General features: G+C 46.0%; 1 protein-coding gene across 1 annotated transcript in view; it reads right to left on the bottom strand.

Moving 5' to 3' along the window:
• Window positions 1-26417, bottom strand: part of LOC144950912 (glycine receptor subunit alpha-2-like) — a 138548-nt gene that overhangs the window by 10586 nt on the left and 101545 nt on the right. The window contains exons 7-8 of the mRNA XM_078881081.1: window positions 25566-25780; window positions 15562-15708 (exon numbers count right to left, since the gene is read on the bottom strand). Coding sequence (XP_078737207.1) covers window positions 15562-15708; window positions 25566-25780 — 362 coding nt within the window. The remainder of the gene's footprint in view (window positions 1-15561; window positions 15709-25565; window positions 25781-26417) is intronic.

The raw sequence follows: 26417 nt of genomic DNA, 5'->3' as shown, positions 1-26417 counted from the left end.
CGTGGATGGTAATGAGGTGGCTGTGGGATCCAGCAGGCGGAAGGAAGTGTGGTGGCCGTCGATGGCATGAGCCACGGTGAACCTCTCGACATTGAAATCCAACACTTGGGCATTGAGCGGAGTTCATGCGAAGCGTGCCCCTTGGGTTGGCAACGAATCTCAGGTCGTGGAAGGGGAATGGCGGACATTGAGCGGTGATGACACCTGACTGCGAATGACCTCCCCGGCGAATAAAATCTGACACGAGAAGCTGCCCGCAGCACCGATAGAGGCCACACAGCCCGACCGAGATCCGTCTTGTTTTGCGATGAGCGAATTGAAACCGATGCAGGGCATATAAACGTTCATGAACACCATTATTATACAAGAGGTGAACTCTAACGTATATGGACACGTGGCTATAAATCACCTCTGAATAAAATAAGCCAATGCAACTCACACTGAACATTTAGCAATTTTAAACTGATCCCACAGTGGGTTTTCCTAAACGTTCGGTTCAACAGCGTGGCTCTGATTGATTAGCGACATTTACATTTTGTACTCGAAATTAAAACACGTTGGCGTCCCCGCCAACGCCGACTGGTTAAAATCTTCCAGAAAAATAACATTCGATCACGGGCCGAAGTGTTTATTACTTGAGATAAAAAAAAAAGAAAAATGAAAACGGGGGCCCTCCCGCCGTTCGCAATTAAAAAGTCAGAAAAACAAACGTGGGCTGGCGTGGCGTCGCTGCGACGATTTACGGAGTGGACGCGGAGGGTGAAAAAAGCGTGCGCAGCACGGGAAACTTGATTCGGGCGCGAGGGTGGGAGAGAGTATTGAAATGGCCGCGGTGTCCATTACTCAGAGTGCCAGAAAGCGTGAAAGCGCGCGAGGACGTGCGTCGAAACCTAAACCAGGAGCCTCCCGCGCCGTTCCAACGCGGCGGCCCAATCGGACTGGGGGAAATAAAAAATAATAAATAAATAAAGCGCCCTGAGAAATTTTTTTATTTTTTTATTCGCAGAGGAAACTGCACTGCGTCGTTATAAAACGCGCCGGGCGTCGCGGTCGACGCTCGGACGCACGTGAAAATCAAATTTCCGATTTGAATAGTCACGGTTTAAATGAGACGTACGAAATTAAACCCTCTTCATCAAGCCTTGTCGCCGCGTCGATCTCGGGGCTTTTGCTTGCCGATTTGATGCCCCCCCCCACCACCACCACCCCTCTTGTTCTGTGATAGGTGCATTGTACCGAGCTCGCGACGAGTTGAAATAAAATTATAAAAATATTTATAATTTTTTAAAATTAAAAGAAGACGTACTGTGCGTACGTTCTGTATGAGCGCGCACGCAAAAGCTCGACGCTAAATGACCGGGCAGCTCTAGAGGTTCCCCGCTTGTCGCTACCGATCGTTACACGCTATGGAGGTGGGGCAGAAGAAACGTTGCAGGGAATATATACTCTTAGTTCTTTCGGTAAAGTCACGTAGGTGAAAAATGAAATAAAAATAAAACAATAAAAGTCACGACGTTTCGGAGGCAACTGAGGACGGAAGCTTGTGTTGCTTGTGTTGCCTCCGAAACGTCGTGATTTTTATTGTTTTATTTTTATTAATTTTAATTTCATTTTTTACCTACGTGACTTTACCGAAATAACTAAGAGTATGAATCCTTGCAGTCACGAAAGCTTCAAATCTAGAATTAAGTTGCAGGGAATGTCCACAGGATCAACCTCACCAAGCGTTACGGTGGCTAGGAGATATCAGCAACCTCTCCCGATATACAGGAGGTAGTGGGTTCGATCCCATCCCTGGCGCCTGCTGCATATTTGTAGATTGCGTGTTCTCCCCGTGGCCGTGCGGATCTTTCTCCGGGTCCCTCCTGTTTTTTCCCTCCGCATTTAGAATCAATGAGCGTTCAGAGTATTTAGCTGCTGTAAATGTCCACGTGATGATTAGCCACTTCGTTGAGCTATCATTTGTGATCAGCTCGCTTCTGACAAAGAGCTACATATTTCAGTGAAAAAATAAAAATTGTAAAGAAAAAATAGTTTATAGTTCAAATGTGTCTTCTTGGTTCTTTCGGTAAAGTCACGTAGAAGGGAAATAATAACATAATAAAAATAAAACAATAAAATAATTCTCACGACGTTTCGGCCACAATGCAAGCAGCCGTCCTCAGGTGAAGAACAGGTCTGTCGGAAAGACAGCGTCATTCAGAAGAACAAGTCTGTCGGAAAGACAGCGTCATTCAGACGCTGTCTTTCCGACAGACCTGTTCTTCACCTGAGGACGGCTGCTTGCGTTGTGGCCGAAACGTCGTGAGAATTATTTTATTATGTTTTATTTTTATTATTTTATTATTTCCCTTCTACGTGACTTTACCGAAAGAACCAAGAAGATGAATCCCTGCAGTCACGAAAGAAGCTTTAAATCGAAGTTCAAATGTGGTTCAAGGATTGGCCTCGTCAGCCACCTGCGTACCTACAAACCCTGACCGTCATCGCTGTCCGTAGTATACCACCTACCCGCCCGACTTACACCACTTCTTGCGAAGCGGTCGCCAAAGGCCGGGTCAAGATTATCGATCAGAGTTAGGCCATCGCTGGGTTCCAATTCCACAGCTGACAACTAAAAAAAATTAATGACCGCTCTGAACTACATCATGAATAAGTAAAGATTCGTTTATAGAGTCGCCCAGACATCGTTCGATACATCCATTATTATAATCTCAAAATGCCGTCAATTACAACTAATTAAAGTAATTAATCGTGCGTTCGCCTCTCGTGGCAGAGATTTACGGGTTCAAATCCAACGGCCGCCCTAGTTACTACCGCGAGTGTAACGACCAAAATACAACGCGCTGGGCCTGTTTCACGCCAGACGTTAAAGATCCCGGTACGTCGTTCGCGAGAAGCAGGCCATCTTTTACCCTTCTATCTGGCAACAAAACTAACACCTTTTGGCGTCATCTGGTCCAACACCATGTGAGACTAGGCTCTAAGGAAAGCTGTCTCGGGTGTGGACCAATCAACTTCAAGGACAGTGCACATTATCAGAGTTATGTTTTTTGTTTGCATTATGACTGCAGGTATTGTGGTCTATGCAAACATGACTCCTTGTAAAAAGGTGTCAGTTTTGTTTCCAGATAGAAGGGTAAAAAACCAATTATCATATTTTTACTGGCAAATGAGATTCCAATGGTAAAGCAGGCCATCGTGCGCACTGCCAAGCAGGGTGCAACTTTTCCAAAATTGCCGATATTGCCCACAAATTACTCAATTGGGATTGTACACACAGCAACAATCGAATTGTACATTGAGTGGGTTTCCTCTCCGACACACCGGTCCGCTGTACTAGTAACGAATTGGCCACGTTCTGTTTACGTTACAAACCTTGCTATAATTACTTTAGGTGGTGGTGGGTTCACGACACATTGAAACTAACAAATGACAACAATTCACTGGGTTGCTATGATTATTTCTAACCCCAAAAACCTCATTATGCATAACGTTGGTCGTAAAAGCCTACGTGTTAAACTGGCCGATGGGATGATGCCATTTTTTTGTCAGCCGGGAGTTTGGTTAGGTCTTGGATGCAATGTACTGAGGCTGGACAACGGGGTCTTTAAGCGTGAGATTTCACTACCTTTGTCGATGGCAGCGATTGGGAGTCAGGCTCCTAGAGGCCTTCATCGCAGGTGTCAGTAAGGACGAGAGCCTGGTGTCAGTGCCGGATTAAGCTAGTGTGGGGCCTGTAGCATCTATATATATATAAAAGGGAAATTTGTGAATATGTGTGTCTGTTCAAAATGTTTAGCATACTTCCCAACATGCAACAAACTTTTAATTTGGTATGTGGGTAGCTTCCCGACTGTAAACAACGTTAAAAGTATTTAAATAGACTTTTGTATTTGGGGGGGGGGGGGGGGGCGCAATAATGGATATATTTTACACGACAAGTAAGCGGTGACGTCACATCTGTGATGTCACCCGCATGCGGCAGCGTCACGCAGTGTGCCTGCTGACGTCACACATCCCCCACCCCCCCACCCTCCCCGTAGGCCGTGTATTAATCCAAGACAAGAATCCAAGTCTCGGGCGAAGCCGGCTAGTAAAGCTAGTTCGTTATAAAGGGGCCCTAAATAAATAAATAAACCACAGAAATATCAAAAGACTCAATTTTTTACTTGCATCGTAAAGTATTTGTATTTTTTCATTTGCTATACAGCCGGATAATACGTCAAATCGCTAACCTTAAACACCCAGGCGTCCATGAAAGTCGGAGGCGGTATAGTACTATAGTAATAGAGCAAGCGCAGAATCACTGAACCGGAATTGATAGCTTGAAAGTATTTAGCGCGGGGCCCTTGAAAGTGCGGGGCCCGTAGCATCTGTGGCTACTTTTGCTACGAGGATAATCCGGCACTGGGCCTAAAGTGTGTAACGTAAGGGTCAGGGGTCGGCAACCAAAGTAACGAGAAGACACATTTTCTTTCGAATTCGGTACAACAACAACAACAACAGAATACGAGACGGCGGGTCCTTGAGCATTAGCGTGTCACACGAAGCGGCAGGCCCTTAAAAGAGCCACCGCAAGCGGCTCCGGAGCCGGAGGTTTGCCAACCCCGTCGGTGTCGTCTAGGGCCGAACGATTTGGGGAAAATATCTAATTGCGATTTTTCTGACAGATATTGCGATTGAGATTTGATTTGCGATTACGTTTTTTTTTTTAAGTCAAGCTTCAGTTCAATATTCACTGTGTAATAGATTTAAAACGTGTGATGGAGCATTACCACATGATACCATCACAATATGAACTGCTCTATATAATCTAATGCGAGGATGAGAACTTAAAATTTCTAGATTTGAAGCTTTCGTGACTGCAAGGATTCATACTCTAAGGTTTTTTTCGGTAAAGTCACGTAGGTAAAAAATAAATAATCAAAATAAATAATAATAAAATAATAGAAGAAATAATATAAATAAAATAAGAAATCACTTATTTTATTTCTATTATTTTATTTCCATTATTTTTACCTACGTGACTTTACCGAAAAAACTTAAAATATATTTATTGCTTCCAACATGTATTTATTAAAATGTTTTACATTGAAATATAACAATCAAACATAGAACAATTGTTAAGTTAAATCAATAAAGTTATAATACTAACAAAAATAAAACAATTCCAATAAGAAAGTTATCGGACTTGTCAAATCGCAAAAAATCGCAGCCTTTGCGATTTGCTAATCGCATTGTTTCAAATCGCTATTTCGATTTGAAATCGATTAACCGTTCAGCCCCTAGTGTCGTCATCGTCATCGTCATCGTACGGTCCGTCCCCAAAGACAATGACCTCTCTTGCATCGGGAGTCAGTAATCCTTCGTCACCTCGCGTTGGCTGTTGCGTTTGATTCCTGCGACTTTCGCTTTTGTGGCTCGCGAGACCAGCGGCGTTTCAACGGCGCATCTTGCTGCATAGGTCACGTGCCCATTGTGCTGTGCACGTGACACTGTAACCACTTCTATAACCTGCATCTCCTGGGCAGTCGTTTCTCCGTGTCATCAAGACGCTGTCTCTCACGCGACCGAGTAGCTTCAGCGCCACTGCTGTCTGTCTCTGGCGATATTTTCTCGTGAATCTACAGGAATTCCACATCTTCTCAAATTTGAGTTAAGTACATCCTTAAAGCGCAAGCACCGATCCCTAGTGAAAAGGGAAAAAATGATAATAATAGGTGTTTTTCCCCTTTTTTCTGGCAACAAAACTGAAACCTATTACAAGGAATCATGTCTGCATTAACCACAATACTTGTGGTCAAAATAAAAAAAAAACTACGCCTTTTGGCGTCTTTTAGTCTAGCACCAATTGAGACGAGGCTCAAAAGAAAGCTGTCCCTAGTGTGGACCAATCAGTTTCAAGGACAATGCAAATATTATCAGAGTGTGTTTGTTGTTGGCATTTTGACCACAAGTATTGTGGTTAATGCAGACATGATTCCTTATAAAAAGGTTTAAGTTGTGTTGCCAGAAAAAAGGGGAAATCCATATTATTATATTTTGGTACTGGTCTAATGATGAAGGAAAACAATGGGTCGACCCATCTTCATGTTCCATACATATGTACGGGATGCTGAGAAGCTAACCCTATTTGGGATTATTTTTTAACCACTTAAGCCCCACTGGGCTATATAGCTCATTTTCAGAAGCTACCTGGCCACAAAATACTCTAAACACACGTTGATTCTAAATGTGGAGGGAAAAAACCAGACGGCCCAAATAAAAATTCACACGACCACAGGGAGAACATGCAAATCCAAATACACAGGTGTCAGGGTCAGGATCGAACCCACGACCTCCTGTATACCAGGCGAGGGAGTTAACATCTCGCCACAGTGGCGGCCTCTCTTATATATCGTATACGTATTAATATACGTACAGGATAGAAAAATATATAAAATTTATACGAAAAAAATATATATCGATTCAGAATTGCATATACAGGCGTCAGGATCCGGATCGAACCAACGACCTCCTGCATACCAGGCGAAGTAGTTAACGTCTCCTAGCCATTGGAACCTCATTTGCCAGTAAAAATATGATAATTGTTTTTTTACCCTTCTATCTGGCAACAAAACTGACACCTTTTTACAAGGAGTCATGTTTGCATAGACCACAATACCTGCAGTCATAATGCAAACAAAAAACATAACTCTGATAATGTGCACTGTCCTTGAAGTTGCGCCTTTTTGTGTCATCTGGTCCAACCCATGTGAGACTAGGCTCTAAGGAAAGCTGTCTTGGGTGTGGACCAATCAACTTCAAGGACAGTGCATACATTATCAGAGTTATGTTTTTAGTTTGCATTATGACTGCAGGTATTGTGGTCTATGCAAACATGACTCCTTGTAAAAAGGTGTCAGTTTTGTTGCCAGATAGAAGGGTAAAAAAACAATTATCATCTCCTAGCCACCTTGGCAACCATCTACGTATTAATAAACGTATGGGATACATGAATATATATAAAATCCGTACGGAAAAAAGAGATCAATCCAGAATTGCAGCAGCGACTCGGTGTTCACGGTTGCACGCACGGTGACGATGCAGCCGCCCACCCCACCCCTACACCGCTCTCTCCTCTCCCTCTCGAGCGTCGCACGCTCCACTAATGAGCTGGCGCAGCGACGATCCGTAAAACCCCATTACTCAATGAAAACAAAACAACAGACGACAAATAATGGAAAACAAAAAAAAAAGCAACGGCGTAAATTTAACATTTCGCAGTGCAGCAGAAAAAGGGCCCAGCGCGCTCGCAAATACGGTGGAATTATCCGCAGCAACAACAACAACAACATTGCAAGCCGGCTCCCGTGTCTCTTTTGGTTCCATTAGCCGCATCAATTCACACGGGCCACCCGGAGTTGAGAGCGGTCAGCCGCCGAACTGGCAAGCGGACAGAGACCCGATCAATCATCATCCCTCTCCCCCACGTCGCCCGACCGATCGCCTACTCTGCAGCCCTTTAATTAAAAAAATGGGTAATTAAAGGTAAACCACTCGAGCGTCGCCTCTTGAGAATTTGCAGGGCCACGTCGGCGAGAGAAATATACGACGAGGGGCACGTTCACACGGCAGGGCACGGCGCGGCACGGCGCGGCTCGCTAATATCCCCTGGCAATCGGTCCACTTCTAGATTTGAGGCTTTCGTGAATGCAAGGATTCATACTCCCAGGTTTTTTTTCAGTAAAGTCACGTAAGTAAAAATAAATAAATTATAAAAGATTTATTATTAAAAATAATATAAGAAATAATAGAAATAAAATAATAAATCACGACGTTTCGGAGGCAACACAAGCTTCCAGCAGGGCACGGCACGGCACGGAGCGGCTCGCTAATATCCCCTGGCAATCGGTCCACTTCTAGATTTGAGGCTTTCGTGACTGCAAGGATTCATACTCCCAGGTTTTTTTTCGGTAAAGTCAGGTAGGTAAAAAATAAAATAAAAATTAATAAAAGTAATAATTGAAATAAAATAAATAATAAATCACGACGTTTCGGAGGCAACACAAGTCTTCGTCATCAGGTGGGAACGTCACAGCCAGATTTACTGTATCAAGAGACTTGTGTTGCCTCCGAAACGTCGTGATTTATTATTTTATTTCTATTATTACTTTTATTAATTTTAATTTTATTTTTTACCTACCTGACTTTACCGAAAAAAAACCTGGGAGTAGGATACATTGGCTTACATTTGAATAACCGTCTGGCTACGCATTGGCTAAATAAAAATCACGACGTTTCGGAGGCAACGCAAGCTTCCGTCTTCAAGTGGAACCGTCACAGCACGATTGCTGTGACTTTACCGAAAAAACCTAAGCGTATGAATCCGTCCACTCCTTCGCCACGCTCACACAACATTTCTGGACAAAGAACATTTAATCTGAGTGTTTATGGGGAGTTTTTTTTCAATTCGTAAGCGCGTGTGTGCGCGTGTAATCCCATTACGAGAGAGTGTGTCCTTTGCGAAAGAAAAAAAACGCGGCAGCACATTCGGCGAAACAAACAAAACATTACGTTAAAAATAAAAACCTGGCACCGTCAAAATGATCGGTGGCTGCAAATGAAATGGGACGCAGAGTCGCAGCTTGCGAGCGAGGCGACCCGCGTACTTCCACGCAGAGCCGCAGCTGCGTTCACGAAACAAAACGTCCCCCCGACTGACATTGACGCGCCCAGGAGCCAAAGCAGCAAAGGCTGCTTGGGAGTAAAAACAAGAGGCAATTGTCTTTACTCGCAGTGTGTGTTCATATGTGAAAAAAATATTAACTTTTCGATCTAAAGCTTTCGTGACTGCAGGGATTCATCTTCTTGGTTCTTTCGGTAGAGTCACGTAGAATGGAAATAATAATAAAAATAAAAAAATAATAAAATAATTCTCACGACGTTTCGGCCACAACGCAAGCAGCCGTCCTCAGGTGGAGAACAAGTCTGTCGAGAAGACAGAGTCTGTTCTCCACCTGAGAAAAATATTAACGTGAAAATATTTTTTTTCGATTCAAATATTTCACCTGGACCAGCCCTCTCGAGGCTTATAATTAAAACTAAACTATCAACCTATTTTATTTCTATTTTACCAGCTAACATGGCTCTCTTTTTACAGAAGCAAGCTGACTATCACAAATGATAGCTGAACCAAGTGGCTTGTTATTTTATCGATTAAAATATTTCACACTGGATAAATTGAAAAAAAAACCTCCTTGAGATGTACGTCTGTGCGTACGTTGAACTTCTTTCGCACCGTACGTAATCAACCGTGCCAATCGGAGGTGCGGGAAATCGTCATTAAAAGAACCCGGAATGCAACGTGGATTTAAAAAGGAGGCGGGGGGGGGAATAAAAAAAACAGCAGATGACATCAAAATTCGTTGTTTCAAACGAACACTTTTAGACTCGTTCTCCGCTGCCAGTACGAGATGCATTCGACAAAAGCGACGACTTCTCCCACGCTCGCTTGAAACAGCGGTCACCCGCATCGCTCAACAGCAGCAGCAGCAGAGCAGTTCAACACACACACACAGCAGTTCAACACACACACAGCGGTTCAACACACACACACAGTGTGTTCCACACACACACACAGCAGTTCAACACACACACACAGCAGTTCAACACACACACACAGCAGTTCAACAAACACACACACAGCAGTTCAACACACACACACAGTAGTTCAACACACACACACACACAGTAGTTCACCACACACACACACACAGCAGTTCAACACACACACAGCAGTTCAACACACACACACACAGTAGTTCAACACACACACAGCAATTCAACACACACACAGCAATTCAACACACACACACACAGCAGTTCAACACACACACAACACAGTAGTTCAACACACACACAACACAGTAGTTCAACACACACACACACATCAGTTCAACACACACACAGCAGTTCAACACACATATTCAGTAGTTCAACACACACACAACACAGTAGTTCAACACACACACATCAGTTCAACACACACACAGCAGTTCAACACACACACACACACACAGCAGTTCAACACACACACACAGCAGTTCAACACACACACACACCAGTTCAACACACACACACACACAGTTCAACACACACACACACAGTAGTTCAACACACACACACAGCAGTTCAACACACACACACCAGTTCAACACACACACAGAGCAGTTCAACACACACACAGCAGTTCAACACACACACACACACACAGCAGTTCAACACACACACACACAGTAGTTCAACACACACACACACACAGCAGTTCAACACACACACAGCAGTTCAACACACACCCACACAGTAGTTCAACACACACACACAGCAGTTCACACACACACACACACAGTAGTTCAACACACACACACACAGCAGTTCAACACACACACACACAGCAGTTCAACACACACACACACAGCAGTTCAACACACACACACAGCAGTTCAACACACACACACACAGCAGTTGAACACACACACACAATAGTTCAACACACACACACACAACAGTTCAACACACACACACACACAGTAGTTCAACACACACACACACACACAGTAGTTCAACACACACACACATCAGTTCAACACACACACACAGTAGTTCAACACACACAACAGTTCAACACACACACAACAGTTCAACACACACACACAGCAGTTCAACACACACACACACACACAGTAGTTCAACACACACACACAGCAGTTCAACACACACACACACAGTAGTTCAACACACACACACACACACAGCAGTTCAACACACACACACAGCAGTTCAACACACACACACACAGTAGTTCAACACACACACACATCAGTTCAACACACACACACACAGTAGCTCAACACACACACACAGCAGTTCAACACACACACACACACAGTTCAACACACACACACAGCAGTTCAACACACATACACAGCAGTTCAACACACACACACACAGCAGTTCAACACACAAAGCAGGTCAACACACACACAGCAGTTCAACACACACACAGCAGTTCAGCACACATTCACACCAGTTCAACACACAAACAGCAGTTCAACACACACACACAGCGGTTCAACACACACACAGCGGTTCAACACACACACAGCGGTTCAACACACACACAGCAGTTCAACACACACACACAGCTGTTCAACACACACACACACAGCAGCAGTTCAACACACACACACACACAGCAGTTCAACACACACACACACACAGCAGTTCAGCACACACACAGCAGTTCAACACACACACAGCTGTTCAACACACACACACACAGCAGAAGTTCAACACACACACACACACAGCAGTTCAACACACACACACACACACAGCAGATCAACACACACACACACAGCTGTTCAACACACACACACACAGCTGTTCAACACACACACAACACAGCAGTTCAACACACACACAACACAGCAGTTCAAAACACACACACAACACAGCAGTTCAACACACACACACACAGCAGTTCAACACACACACACACAGTAGTTCAACACACACACACACACAGCAGTTCAACACACACACACAGCAGTTCAACACACACACACACACAGTAGTTCAACACACACACACACAGTAGTTCAACACACACACACACATCAGTTCAACACACACACACACACAGCAGTTCAACACACACACACAGTAGTTCAACACACACACACAGCAGTTCAACACACACACACAGCAGTTCAACACACACACACAGTAGTTCAACACACACACACACAGCTGTTCAACACACACACAGTAGTTCAACACACACACAGTAGTTCAACACACACACACAGCAGTTCAACACACACACACAGCAGTTCAACACACACACACAGTAGTTCAACACACACACACACAGCAGTTCAACACACACACAGTAGTTCAACACACACACACACAGTAGTTCAACACACACACACACAGTTCAACACACACACACCACACACATACAGCAGTTCAACACACACACACAGCAGTTCAACACACACACACCACACACATACAGCAGTTCAACACACACACACAGCAGTTCAACACACACACACACAGCAGTTCAACACACACACACACAGCAGTTCAACACACACACACACACACAGTCGCCCACATCGCTCACTACTCACGCCGCCACGCCCCCAAGATACGGCAAGTACTTGGAACAGAAGGTCAGGGTTCAAAAGAAGCTGGTGGCTCAGTGGGCTTTACCTGGTAAGGTAGAATTAATTGAAATTTTATTTGGAAATTTTTTTGTCAGTGATTTGTGTTTCCATTTCCTCTACTTTGCACTCCTGTCGTGATTTTTATTATCACTACACGCTTTTCATTAACTCACTCTCTCTGTTGTTGTATCCTCAAATCTTATAATTAAATTTGTACCCACTTCCCAATGTGGTATCGACTGCAAACTTGGTGTACTTATGTCATACTCGTGACAATACTATATTCTAACATTAAAAATAAATGGCATGTATTTTTTAACATTACTTTTTATATGTTATGTTTCGGCTTGGGTCTAATTGTCCACGCTCAACTCACGTTGGCTGTAAATCACCACGGCCCCTAATGTTATGCCAAGCTTCGGGGCCACTTCCTGGAGTCGTGGAGTTCTTCCATTACTAGTACGGTACATTTCGATTTAAAGCTTTCGTGACTGCAGGGATTCATCTTCTCGGTTCTTTCGGTAAAGTCACGTAGAAGGGAAATAATAAAATAATAAAAATAAAACATTCTAAAATAATTCTCAAAGCTTTCGTGACTGCAGGGATTCATCTTCTCGGTTCTTTCGGTAAAGTCACGTAGAAGGGAAATAATAAAATAATAAAAATAAAACATTCTAAAATAATTCTCAAAGCTTTCGTGACTGCAGGGATTCATCTTCTCGGTTCTTTCGGTAAAGTCACGTAGAAGGGAAATAATAAAATAATAAAAATAAAACATTCTAAAATAATTCTCAAAGCTTTCGTGACTGCAGGGATTCATCTTCTCGGTTCTTTCGGTAAAGTCACGTAGAAGGGAAATAATAAAATTATAAAAATAAAACATTCTAAAATAATTCTCAAAGCTTTCGTGACTGCAGGGATTCATCTTCTTGGTTCTTTCGGTAAAGTCACGTAGAAGGGGAATTATTTTAATATGTTTTATTTTTATTATTTTATTACTTCCCTTCTACGTGACTTTACCGAAAGAACCAAGAAGATAGTACGGTACATTTCATTAAAGCGTGTTTTTAAGAAAGTTTCTTTTTTAATATTACTTATTACACTGGTGGTTGTTGCAGCGTTCTTACCCGCCCCTATTGGACATCTCTGAAAAAGAGCTTCATAGCTCATCGGATTCCTCGAGTATAAATAAAGATTCTGATTTTAAATCGGAGCAAAAATAAACATTTACAATTCGAAAACTCAAATTAATTCGTCGTGGATTTACTCTCCCAACACAGTGTGCTGAAGGGGTCACTCATTTGCAAGTTTTGTTTACGTGACGAACCTTACTAATTGGCCGTGCCGAGTGGTGGCGGGTTTAACAACACATTAATATTTCAGCCATCTAACCCAAAAAAACCTTTACTTTGAATATTGGTGGCAAAAGCCTCCTACGTGTTAAACTGTCATTTACCGACTTCTTCTTGGTTCTTTCGGTAAAGTCACGTAGAAGGGAAGTAATAAAATAATAAAAATAAAACATAATAAAATACAATTCGCACGACGTTTCGGCCACAACGCAAGCAGCCGTCCTCAGGTGAAGAACAGGTCTGCTGGGGAGACAGCGTCATTCAGACGCTGTCTCCCCGACAGACCTGGTTTTCACCTGAGGACGGCTGCTTGCGTTGTGGCCGAAACGTCGTGCAAATTGTATTTTATTATGTTTTATTTTTATTATTCTATTACTTCCCTTCTACGTGACTTTACCGAAAGAAACCAAGAAGATGAATCCCTGCAGTCACGAAAGCTTTAAATCGAAATTTACCGACTTAATTCTCTGTAGTTCTTAATATTCACAAGTGTACGGCACGATTGTTTCTCCCCGACACTGTCCGTCTGTGTTCCCCACGATTCTTTTACAGCGCCATCGGCGGTATTCCATTCTTTAAACTACGAGGCAAATACATTTTTATTTTACCAGGTACGGCCCACTGAGCTACTAAAAATCTATTTTTCAGAAGCGACCTGGCCACAAATGATCACTCAACGAAGTCGCTTATCAAAGCGTGGAAATGTATAGTGGCCAAGTACTCTAAACGCGTGATGTTGATTCTAAATTCGGAGGGAAAAACAAGAGGACCCGGAGAAAAATCCACACGACCACGGGAAGAGAGACACGCAAACTCCAAATATATAGCCGTCAGAGTCGAGAAAGAACCATCCCCTTCTCGGGATGCCGGTGAAGTCAAGAAGAAGTTTTATTTTTGCCTAAAGACGGGGGGCGCCTTTTCTGGCGCAAGAATCTGCCACCCAAAGCACCATCCCGGCGAAGTCCGGCTTCTCGCATTCACCGTCTAGCGTCCACCATCCACCGTCCCATATCCACCGTCCCATGTCCACCTTCCCATGTCCACCTTCCCATGTCCACCGTTCCATGTCCACCGTTCCATATCCACCGTTCCATGTCCACCTTCCCATGTCCACCGTTCCATGTCCACCGTTCCATGTCCACCGTTCCATGTCCACCGTTCCCCATCCACCATCCCCTGTCCACCGTCCCATATCCACCATCCCATATCCACCGTCCCCTTTCTACCATCCCCCGTCCACCATCCCATATCCACCATCCCATATCCACCATCCCCCGTCCACCATCCCATATCCACCGTCCCCTTTCCACCATCCCCCGTCCACCATCCCCTATCCACTGTCCCCTTTCCACCATCTCATATCCACCATCCCATATCCACCGTCCCCTTTCCACCATCCCCTATCCACCATCCCATATCCACCATCCCCTTTCCACCATCCCCTATCCACCATCCCATATCCACCGTCCCCTTTCCACCATCCCCCGTCCACCATCCCATATCCACCGTCCCCTTTCCACCATCTCCCGTCCACCATCCCCCGTCCACCATCCCATATCCACCGTCCCCTTTCCACCGTCCCATATCCACCGTTCCCCTTTCCACCGTTCCCCGTCCACCATCCCATATCCACCATCCCATATCCACCGTCCCCTTTCCACCGTTCCCCATCCACCATCCCTCGTCCACCATCCCATATCCACCGTCCCCTTTCCACCATGCCCCGTCCACCATCCCATATCCACCGTCCCCTGTCCACTGTTCCCCATCCACCATGCCCCGTCCACCATCCCATATCCACCGACCTCTTTCCACCATGCCCCGTCCACCATCCCATATCTATCCATCTCCCATCCAGCGTCCCATATCCACCGTCCCCTTTCCACCATGCCCCATCCACCATCCCATATCCACCGTCCCCTTTCCACCATGCCCCATCCAGCGTCCCGCGTCCCGGTGCAGCGTCCCCCCCCCACCGCCCCGCTCACCGGATTCCTCCTCTTGCGGCGGCGAATACGCAGCATCTCCTTGTGCTGGCGAGACACGAAGTTGACGGCAGCGTACTCCAGCAGCGCCGAGAACACAAACAGCAGGCACACGGCCATCCAGATGTCGATGGCCTTCACGTACGACACCTGCACGCACGCGCGCGACGTGGGAGAGGGGGGGGACAGGGGAAGGGCGTCGTGCAATGAACGCGCGCACCTTATCCGCCGCTCGGAACTACGCGACGCGCGGTTGAACGTGGAGCAATATTATTGACGGTTTTGTGGTGTCGGATCGTGTCGCGTAAGTGTAGGCGCGTCCTACTGCCCACCTCCACCCGACGCGGCCGATCAAGCAAGGGTTTGCCGCGCGAACAAAACGTGCAAATTTGTTACGACACTATTCATACTCTTTGGTTCTTTCGGTAAAGTCACGTAGGTAATAAAAAATAATAATAATAGTAAAAAAATTAAAATAAAATACAAAATAAAATAAATTAAATCACGACGTTTCGGGCGCAACACAAGTGCTCGTCATCAGGTGGGACCACCACAGCCAGAAGCAACTGCTGGAATGGGTAAGAGAGCTACAGTGAAACAAGACGCTATATAAATCAGAGGGGGGGGGTGAGCCACGGAGGAGATACGGAGGGGGGGGGGTTGCGTAGTGCGGGGCGACACTATTCCCTCGTTATTCGCGAACTTGCTATCCGCGATTTAGGCTGACCGCGAATCGCATCTGGAACTCTACACGACGACTGCTGCATCAAGAGAGACAGAGGGAAAGAAATCGAAGCGAGATAAAGTGACGAGAGATAAAGTGACGAGAGATAAAGTGGTGAGAGATAAAGTGATGAGAGATGAAGTGACGAGAGATAAAGTGATGAGCGATAAAGTGACGAGAGATAAAGTGATGAGAGATAAAGTGACGAGAGATAAATTGATGATAGATAGAGTGACGAGAGATAAAGTAACGAGAGATAAAGTGACGAGAGATAAAGTGACGAGAGATAAAGTGACGAGAGATAAAGTGACGAGAGATAAAGTGACGAGAGATAAAGTGACGAGAGATAAAGTGACGAGAGATAAAGTGACGAGAGATAAAGTGACGAGAGATAAATTGATGATAGATAAAGTGACGAGAGATAAAGTGACGAGGGAGAATGTGATGCGAGAAGAGGTTTCCTATGATAATTTCCATCTATTTAATAGCTTATTTACGTATTTATTTCACGTAATTCATTAAAAAGATGGGTTGTCGTAGGTCAACATCATCATCCGCAAAAATTTGCCATGCACGAGCGTCTCCTGCAACGTATCCACCCCGTCGCGAATGTCGCTTGCACTTCAGCACCCCTGGTTGTGTTCAGAGAGCAAACCCCACAAAAAAAAAAAATTACGTCACGCGATTTTGGACAATTTTTTACCCCCCCCCTCGTCACACGGCGTAACAAAAAGTCAGACCCCCCCCCCCTCAAATATGACGTCACAAAGCTCTGCCCCCCCCCCCCCCCTCAAAAACCATATCTCCATTTTGAAAAAAAAACATGCTTGAAATCGCTTTAAACTATTGTCATTCTAGTGCATATTTAATGTGGCGCTACACTCTGATGTTGTAGGAGAAAACATTTATTAAAAAGTCAATTTAATTAAGTAGAATGTGGTGTCCATATTTATTTAAAGTTGCGCATTTTAATGTGACGTCACATTTCTCTAACCCCCCCCCCCCCCTTGTCACACATGGTCACAAATGTCTAACCGCCCCCCCACCCCCCCAGGTGCGTGACGTCATTTATGGACGGCCCCTAAAAGGCGCTTCACGTCGTCGCTGGCGACTACGGCAACCAGCGTCGTCGTCAACGGGCGACTGCCAGAATCGCGACGTTTCCTTGTGTCAACGCGCGCACGTTGAGCTTCTTTCACACCGCACATAGCCAACCGTGCTACTCGGAGGTGCGGTGCAAGGACAACAATAAACACAAATAGAGCAAGGCGATGTCATCACTGTGCACCTATCCCTACCTGTATATTCATTCATTTTACCAGGTAAGGCCCACTGAGCTATTAGCTTCTTTTCGCAGAAGCGACCTGGCCACAACTGACATCTCAACGAAGGGGCTCATCCTTGTCATGTGGACATTTGAACCTGATGGCGGTGACCCCGGGGTCACATAAGCCGCCGGCTCTCGCATGAACTGCGTTGCGACGTCGTTTTACGTCTGTTGAAGGCGAGCGATACGGCGATCTATTCCTCTCGACGAGCTCTACACGATGCGCTGATCAAAGTTACAAAGTTTTATTTCTTCTGCGCATTCGTCCTAGCTGCTGCGCTCGGACGACATGACAACAGAATGATCCGCGCCAGGTGGGTCGGAGTCGCCAAAAATAAATTCGTTAATTACGATTTTGACCGGAGAAAAAAATCCACGCCACCATGGGGGGAACACGCCAACTCCAAATATATAGCATGCGTCAGGATCAGGATCGAACCCACGACCTCCTGCGTGGCAGGCGAGGGAGATAACACCTCGCCACCGTGGCACCTCTTGGAAGAAGGGTACATGGAAGAAGCCGGGCAGTGACAGACTCAATGATGGTTGTAGTGCTGAATAATAGTACATATTCAACCGGTTTAAAGACATAAATACAGGGCCCAGAACCTCTGGGACAACCATCTTGTTAATTGCATGAGATCCCCCTGAATTACCAAGTGCAGATCTTTAATTCCCCATGTGTTAGCCACTGCCACCCAACCCTCCACCTGTTCCGCACCCCTCATTGGAATCCCGTCAAGGGACATAAGCCATCGTCACGCGAATTCCGATCATCCTCGCAGTAGCAGCGGCTTTTGGCTCAGCCATCGAACAAAGATGGTGGTCACCGCATCGCGGTGCTTTCAGACGCGCTCATATCGGAAGGGAACGCTCTTCCCTTCCGATATGAGGAAGCCATTGGAGATATGCACTTTTAAATAATCTCGGGGTGGTGAACGTCCGGCCCGGGGGGCCGTTTAAGGCCCGCAAAATCATTTTGTCTGGCCCTGCCCAGGCAACCGCACGACTGGAAATTCAATAAATCTAGCAGCTTTTTTCATAGCAACATAAATTTTATTTTGTATGGCCCGCGAATGATGTTATGCCCTTGGCAGAACAAAGGCAACCGTTTTCTTGAGCACTGCTTTTTGTTTTTGTTATCCTACGTGCGGCGCGAAAGAAGTTCAACATACTTACATACTGCCCACAGACTCAACACTACCCATAGACTCAACACTGCCCATAGACTCAACACTGCCCATAGACTCAACACTGCCCATAGACTCAACACTGTCCATAGACTCAACACTGCCCATAGACTCAACACTACCCATAGACTCAACACTGCCCATAGACTCAACACTGCCCATAGACTCAACACTACCCATAGACTAACACTGCCCATAGAGTGAACACTGCCCATAGACTAACACTACCCATAGACTTACACTACCCATAGACTCAACATTACCCATAGACTGAACGCTGCCCATAGACTCAACACAAGCCATAGGCTCAACACTGAACCTACCATACAAGAGGAAAATGGCCAATTCCAAGGATAGGCTCTGTAATTAAGGACCTGTACGAGCTGTTACGCCGGGCAGAAGGTTTCTTGTTTGAAGTGTGCCGTGTGTCGGAAAACGCGAACATTTTAATTTGAAGTATTTTTTTTTCGTTTTGTTAAAAGCTTGCAGTTATTTTACTGCGATTTTCTTTTTTTATATTACATTTTCAATAAAACCTCAGTGAAACAATCAGATCAAATTTCTCATACGCCTAACACGTCAGGAAGGATACACACAAGCTACCGATCATCCGAAATGTAATCGAAACCAACCAAACCTTCAGCAATGTCAACAATTCGCGTCAACAATTGACACCACCACCACCACCATCATCATTAACACAACACTGGCAATTGCGAAAACAGCCTCGCTAAGTTTGTTTGTAACAGCATGCAATCCCCCTACGTCCCGTGCTCGCAATTAACACCGAGTGATGACAGACGTTTGAAATTCGCGGATAAAAAGGCGCAAAATAGCTGAGTCTGCGGGGATGCTAATTAAACTCAACCTGGGACGCGCGCACAAATGGATTGCCTCTGCTGCTGCTGCTGCTGCAGCCGTCATCAGCAGACACAGCTTCTAAATGACCTGGCATCTAATTGCTCCCAAGAGCAGCTCTCGTTAACCCCGCCAGTAGTACAAGCACTAACCCACCGAGGGTGGAGTTGCGAACACTCAATTGGCTAATGATGACCCTCCCACGGCACAGATGACTCTGCCCCCCCCCACATCCGAGATGGAGGGTTGCTTGAACGGCACCGGCCGCTTTAGCGGAATTTTTCCAAAGTCTGACGCTGTTTAAATGTCAATGCGTGCGCTCGTAAACTGGCGAACCGTAATGATTGAGAGTTCAAGTGGCTGTGCATATTCCTTTGGTTCTTTCAGTAAAGTCACGTAGATTGAAGATAAAATTAATAAAAAAAATTTTAAAAAATTACAATTTAAAACGACGTTTTGATCACAACACAAGCGGGTCGTCATCAGGCGGAGATGATGACCCTCTTTTAATTTTTTTATTATATATTTTTTATAAATTTTTCTATCTACGCGACTTTACCGAAAGAACCAAAGGAATATGAATTCCTGCAGTCACGAAATTTTAAAGTCAAAATTTGACCGTACGTAACTTGCGTGACGGTTCATGCAAAAGCGAACCGCATTAACTGACTGCATCTGCCGTCGCGTTCAGCGCAAGCCGACAGCCCTGCCATTAATAGCCGCCGTCACCCATTGGTCAGCTGCCAAGGGGGTTAATTGCTGTCGAGTTCAGACGGCGACCTCGACGCGCGATTAGCTGCCTGCCTGGGGCTCGCTGGATTCGTGGGGCGTGAGCGGAATGCGCCGATTGGCTGAATGGGATGAACGGCTCAGGCCGGAGAAATTTAAGAGCGAATTGGGGGGAGGGGGAGGGGGGCAGAGGAGACCCATTGGAGGATGGAGGGAGGGATTGACTGGCTGAACGGAAATATTCGGTCTGGAAGGTTTAAGAAGCCATGGTTGGCTACGTACGGTGCGAAAGAAGTTCAGCATACATGTGTACAACTACGCGGCCGAGGCATGTGAGCTTGCAGGATCATTGCTGTTATTATTGCTGCTGCACAGCGATTATCGATCTGGAGCGATACCTCGTTTAACTGTGATTAAGATGCGTTCCTGACAAGTGCCGCGTTGGGCGAAAACGCGTTAGGCGAGAACAATTCCCCCGTAAGAAACGATGTAAAAGATACGCACACGCAGTGAGATGTATATATTTGTGTGTGTTGAACGTCTTTCGCACCGTACGTAGTCAGCCGTGCTAATCGGAGGTGCAGTGTTGAGTCTATGGGCAGTGTTGAGTCTATGGGCAGTGTTGAGTCTATGGTGCAGTGTTGAGTCTATGGGCAGTGTTGAGTCTATGGGTAGTGTTGAGTCTATGGGCAGTGTTGAGTCTATGGTGCAGTGTTGAGTCTATGGTGCAGTGTTGAGTCTATGGGTAGTGTTGAGTCTATGGGCAGTGTTGAGTCTATGGGCAGTGTTGAGTCTATGGGCAGTGTTGAGTCTATGGGTAGTGTTAGTCTATGGGCAGTGTTAGTCTATGGGCAGTGTTGAGTCTATGGGTAGTGTTAGTCTATGGGTAGTGTTGAGTTTATGGGCAGTGTTGAGTCTATGGGCAGTGTTAGTCTATGGACAATGTTGAGTCTATGGGTAGTGTTGAGTCTATAAGCAGTGTTGAGTCTATGGGCAGTGTTGAGTCTATGGGCAGAAATTAATATTCTTGTTTCTTTCGGTAAAGTCACATCTACGTGACTTTACCGAAAGAACCAAGAATATGAATTCCTGCAGTCACGAAAGTTTAAAGTCTAAATTTACATTGAAATCCTTTCGCACGTGCGTAGTCAACAGTGCTAATCGGAGGTGTGGGCCTGTGATGTGGCAACGTGGGCACAGGCCACAGGCTACGGCCCTTCCAATTTGTCCAGGCAGATGTTACGAACGCAATAGGGGAGTTATTTTTTGCCACATGTGACGACATGGCACTTTTGAATGTAAATTTTCAAAAGCTTAAGCACTTTAAATAATGGATTAGCAAAAAACAAAAACAACAACAGAAATTTGTAAATTAATAATGAAGCATCGAGAGGTGGAGGGAAAAACAAATCCGACAAAATGAATGTTGCAAGCTGCGTTTAAAATCATGAATAATCAATAGTTTATTTGAAGACAAAATAGCCCATCGACTTGAAAGCAAATGTATTTGGTTTTTCACATCCCATAAGACACACGGCCTTCTGGGAGTGCGTCAATTTCAGCAGCACTGGTGCAACAACACAAGCAAACCTTGAATCGGTTTCCGACAGTCAGTGCCTCATCAGCAGAGTCAGGCTTGCTTGATCCTGGTGAGCTATCATATATTATAGGCGAATTGCCCGATGATGCTGGATGCAATTACCAGCGAAACGTCGTACTACTCAAAAATTGTAAACGATGTTGATTCACTCTTCAACACACCGGTGGGCTAAAGTAGTGAACTATTTGTCTTTTGTCAACGTGACACGTTTTTGCTGATTGGCCGTGTCGGGTGGTGGAGGGTTACGACACATTTATAAATAACGCGATCTAACCCAAAAAACGTTTATTATGCACAGTTTCTATGATCACTGTTACATTGCTTTTATAGCTTTAGTTTGGTGATTTCGAAAACGTTTTGGTTTAGCCATGTTTGTTTGTTGTAGTACAGAGTAAGACTGATGACTTTAATCTAAATTGTCTTATGGTTGTTATTGTTTGACTTGCATCCCACTGGGATTTTTGCACACAGCGTTGATATACGGTGGCTTTTTCTGGAAGACTTTGCTGATTTTTCCTGGATTTTTCTGTTTGCACTTAGTCACTTTAAGATGTTTCTTGTTCATGTTTTTGTTTGTTGCGGTTGCACCCGATTCAAGAGCCGAATGGCTCACAGGGCTACACCTAATAAATGAAACTGAAAACTAACAAAAGTGAAAGATATGGGTCCCAGTTTAACACAAAACTCAATAATACGAAACACGAGATAATCACCAGCGCCATCCAATTAGCATGGTTGGCTAAGTACGGTACAAAAGAAGTTCAACATTTACATACATACAACGATGTCAATGATTAGGATCTTTTTATAATATAGAGCATCCTGGCCTACAAACATCTGGCAAGTCAGCAGCATTGGTTCAAGGAGGCCTGCTCTACATTTCCACGTGATAAGCCACTTTACTGAGCTATCAATTGTGGCCAGGTCGTTTCTGAAGAACAGCTGTATGAGGTCAATGGGCCTTACCTGGTAAAAAAAAAACAGTTATCTTCTTGGTTGTTTCGGTAAAGTCACGTAGAATAGAAATAATAAAATAATAAACATAAAACATAATAAAATAATTCTCACGACGTTTCGGCCACAACACAAGCAGCCGTCCTCAGGTGAAGAACAGGTCTGTCGGCTGCTTGCGTTGTGGCCGAAACGTCGTGAGAATTATTTTATTATGTTTTATTTTTATTATTTTATTATTTCCATTCTACGTGACTTTACCGAAAGAACCAAAAAGATGAATCCCTGCAGTCACGAAAGCTCTAAATCGAAAAATAAAACAGTTATATTTTTAAAAAAATAAGAAAAATAGTTTGAGACTGTGCTGATGAAACAATAAATGTCAAAGCCAGTCTAGAGTTTGGCTAGCGTTAGACAAACGCCACTTGACTTTATGCACTCCCAGAAGGGAGGCTGCGGTGGCTAAATGTTTTTTGTTGCAAACAAAATACCATTATTCTTGACGCGAGTTCGGAGGCGTGCATTTGTCTGCTCATTTATTTCGTCACCAATATTCTCCACGGACGACGCCGCCGATGACTGTTTCATGCAGAGATGTTTTCTCCCCGTCAAAAGTCGTGAGAAGATTAAAAAAAAAAACACCCCAGGCAGCTGCGACGATGCCTTGGGAGTAAGCGTGCGTGTGTGCGCGTGTGCGCGTGTCTGTGCGTGTGTGTGCGTGCGTGTGCGCGTGTTAGTTTGCGCGTGGGAGCGGTGGTGCAGTGGTTAGCGCCACGCCGCGCTACGAACCCGGCGACCCGAATTCGACTCCCGCTCACGGCCAACACCGGTGACGTTTATCTGAACCGTCCTGGGCCTCCCCTAGGTCGACTCAGCCTCAAATGAGTACCTGTGTGTAAACATCGCCAGTGGGGAGACAAAGGCGGCCGGGCGTGGTGCTAGCCACCCACCCCCTCGTGTGCCGTTCCGGCCTTTCATAGGTGCTCGCTAACAGCACTTGCGCCAACAGTCTGTAAAGGCTACACGGGGGATCTTTGTCTTTGTCCCTCTGACCGCCCCACCCCCCCCCCCCCCCACGTGTAGCCCACAGAGATTCTTGCGGCAAATGCTGTGAGCACCGGACACTCGATAACCCCTTTCCCGTTCCGAGACCGTTGCTGGAAGTTTTGCCGGCTTGTGGGGGGGGGGGGGGGCGGGGCTGTCCCCGTTAACCACTGAATCTCGGATCGGCTGCAAGCCGGTTCGGCGTTGGGGACCGTCCATAAATGACGTCACGCGATTTTGGACGATTTTTGACCCCCCCCCCCCTCGTCACACGGCGTCACAAAAAGTCAGACCCCCCCCCGCAAATATGACGTCACAAAGCTCTGCCCCACCTCCCCCCCCCAAAAAAATGCTTCAATTCGCTTTAAACTATTGTCATTGTAGTGCGTATTTAATGTGGCGCTGCACTCTGATGTTGTAGGAGAAAACATTTATTAAAAGGTCTATTTAATTAAGTAGAAGGTGTTGGCTATATTTATTTAAAGTTGCGCATCTTGATGTGACGTCACATTTCTCAACCCTCTCCCCCCTTCGTCACACATCGTCACAAATGTCTGAGCCCCCCCCCTCCCCTAGGCGCGTGACGTCATTTATGGACGGCCCCTTAATTGTATTGAGAGAGGTGGCGTAGCGGTGACGATAGCTGGCATCAAACTGTGCCACGCACCATCCCGCGGTCGCCTTGCGGGAGCCGCGGTACCGATAAAAGTTTACGTGATTTTTCTTTTTCTTCCGATTCCATTCCGATGGCACGTGTGTACGTGCCTGTACATCATCGGAATGGGAACGGGTCAAGGCTGACTCGACCTAGGGGAGACCCAGCACCGGTCCAGATATTCGCCGCCGTGTTTTTAAGTCATGCGCGGGAACCGAACTCGGGTGAGCGGCGTTTGTAGTGCCGTGCGCGTTAGCCGCTACACGGCCGCTACCCCTCCCCCCCACCCCACAAAGACAAAGGTCCCCCGTATAGCCTATACCTATGAAGGTCGGCTCAGCACATATGGGGGTGGGTGGCCAGCACCACGTTCCGGCCGCCTTTGTCTTCCCACTGGCGATGTTTACACACCGCAGCAGGTGCTCATTTGAGGCTGAGTCGACCTAGGGGAGGCCCAGAACCGGTTCAGATAATCGTCACCGATGTTGGGACGTGAGCGGGAATCGAACTCGGGTCGCCGGGTTCATAGCGCACTCACCGCTACACCGCCGCTCCCTGGAGGGACACACAAAGATAAAGATCCCCCGTATAGCCTTAACAGACTGTAAGGGCAAGTGCTGTTAGCGAGCACCTATGAAGGCCGGCACGGCACACGAGGGGGTGGGCGTCCAACACCACGCCCGGCCGCCTTTGTCTCCCCACTGGCGATGTTTACACACCGCACCAGGTGCTCATTTGAGGCCGAGTCGACCTAGGGGAGGCCCAGCACCGGTTCAGATAATCGTCACCGATGTTGGGACGTGAGCGGGAATCGAACTCGGGTCGCCGGGTTCATAGCGCACTCACCACTACACCGCCATTCCCCGGAGAGACACACACACACACACAGACGTCTGTCCGTGTCTTTGCGAGCGATCGCGGCGTCGTACCTTGGGCAGGGAGGCTCGCGAGCCCGAGCTCTGCGTCGTCATGGTGAGCACCGTGGTGATGCCCAGCGCCACGCGCGCCGGAGCCGCGTCCATGTTGATCCAGAAGGAGACCCAGGAGAGGATTACGATGAGCAGGCTCGGAATGTACATCTGGATCAGGTAGTAGCCCATCTGCCGCTCCAGGTGAAACTTCGCTTCGATGCAGGTGAACTTCCCTGGAGAGGCGAACAGGTGCCCACGGAAACATTCTTGGTTTTAAACTAAAAGTATAAAACGATGTAAACTATGTTTTTTTTATTTTACCAAGTAAGGCCCACCGAGCTACAATATAACTTTTTTTCACAAGCGACCAGGTTATCACAGCTCAACGAAGTGGCTTGTGATCATCGCATGTAAATTTACAGCAGCCCAAAATACTCTAAAAACGCGACGTTCATTCTAAATGTGGAGGGGGAAAAAACCAGAGGACCCGGAGAAAAATCCACACGACTACGGGGAGAGAGAGACACGCAAACTCCAAACATACAGACGTCAGGGCCGGGATCGAACCCACGACTTCATGGATACCAGGCGAGGAAGTTAACATCTCCTAGCCACCGCGGCGCTCCTTTAAATCCCCCATCCTCCTTCGCAGGCCATCAGCGAGACATCAAAAGTTCAGGCGCAGCATTGAGAGCACTGCACCCGGAAGACGTGATACACCTCGCGACTAGAATACCGCAACATTAACAACAACAACAACAGCCGCAGCCGCTGTTGAAGGAGATTCCATTCCATTCTACTTTAGATTCATAAAGTGCCTTGTGCCAAGAAAGGTGTGCATTGAGGCCGCTTGAAGTGTTGAATGCTTGC

Source organism: Lampetra fluviatilis, chromosome 60 (genome assembly GCF_964198595.1).
Source record: "Lampetra fluviatilis chromosome 60, kcLamFluv1.1, whole genome shotgun sequence".
Taxonomy (NCBI): domain Eukaryota; kingdom Metazoa; phylum Chordata; class Hyperoartia; order Petromyzontiformes; family Petromyzontidae; genus Lampetra; species Lampetra fluviatilis.
This window is presented reverse-complemented; position numbering and strand designations above follow the sequence as displayed.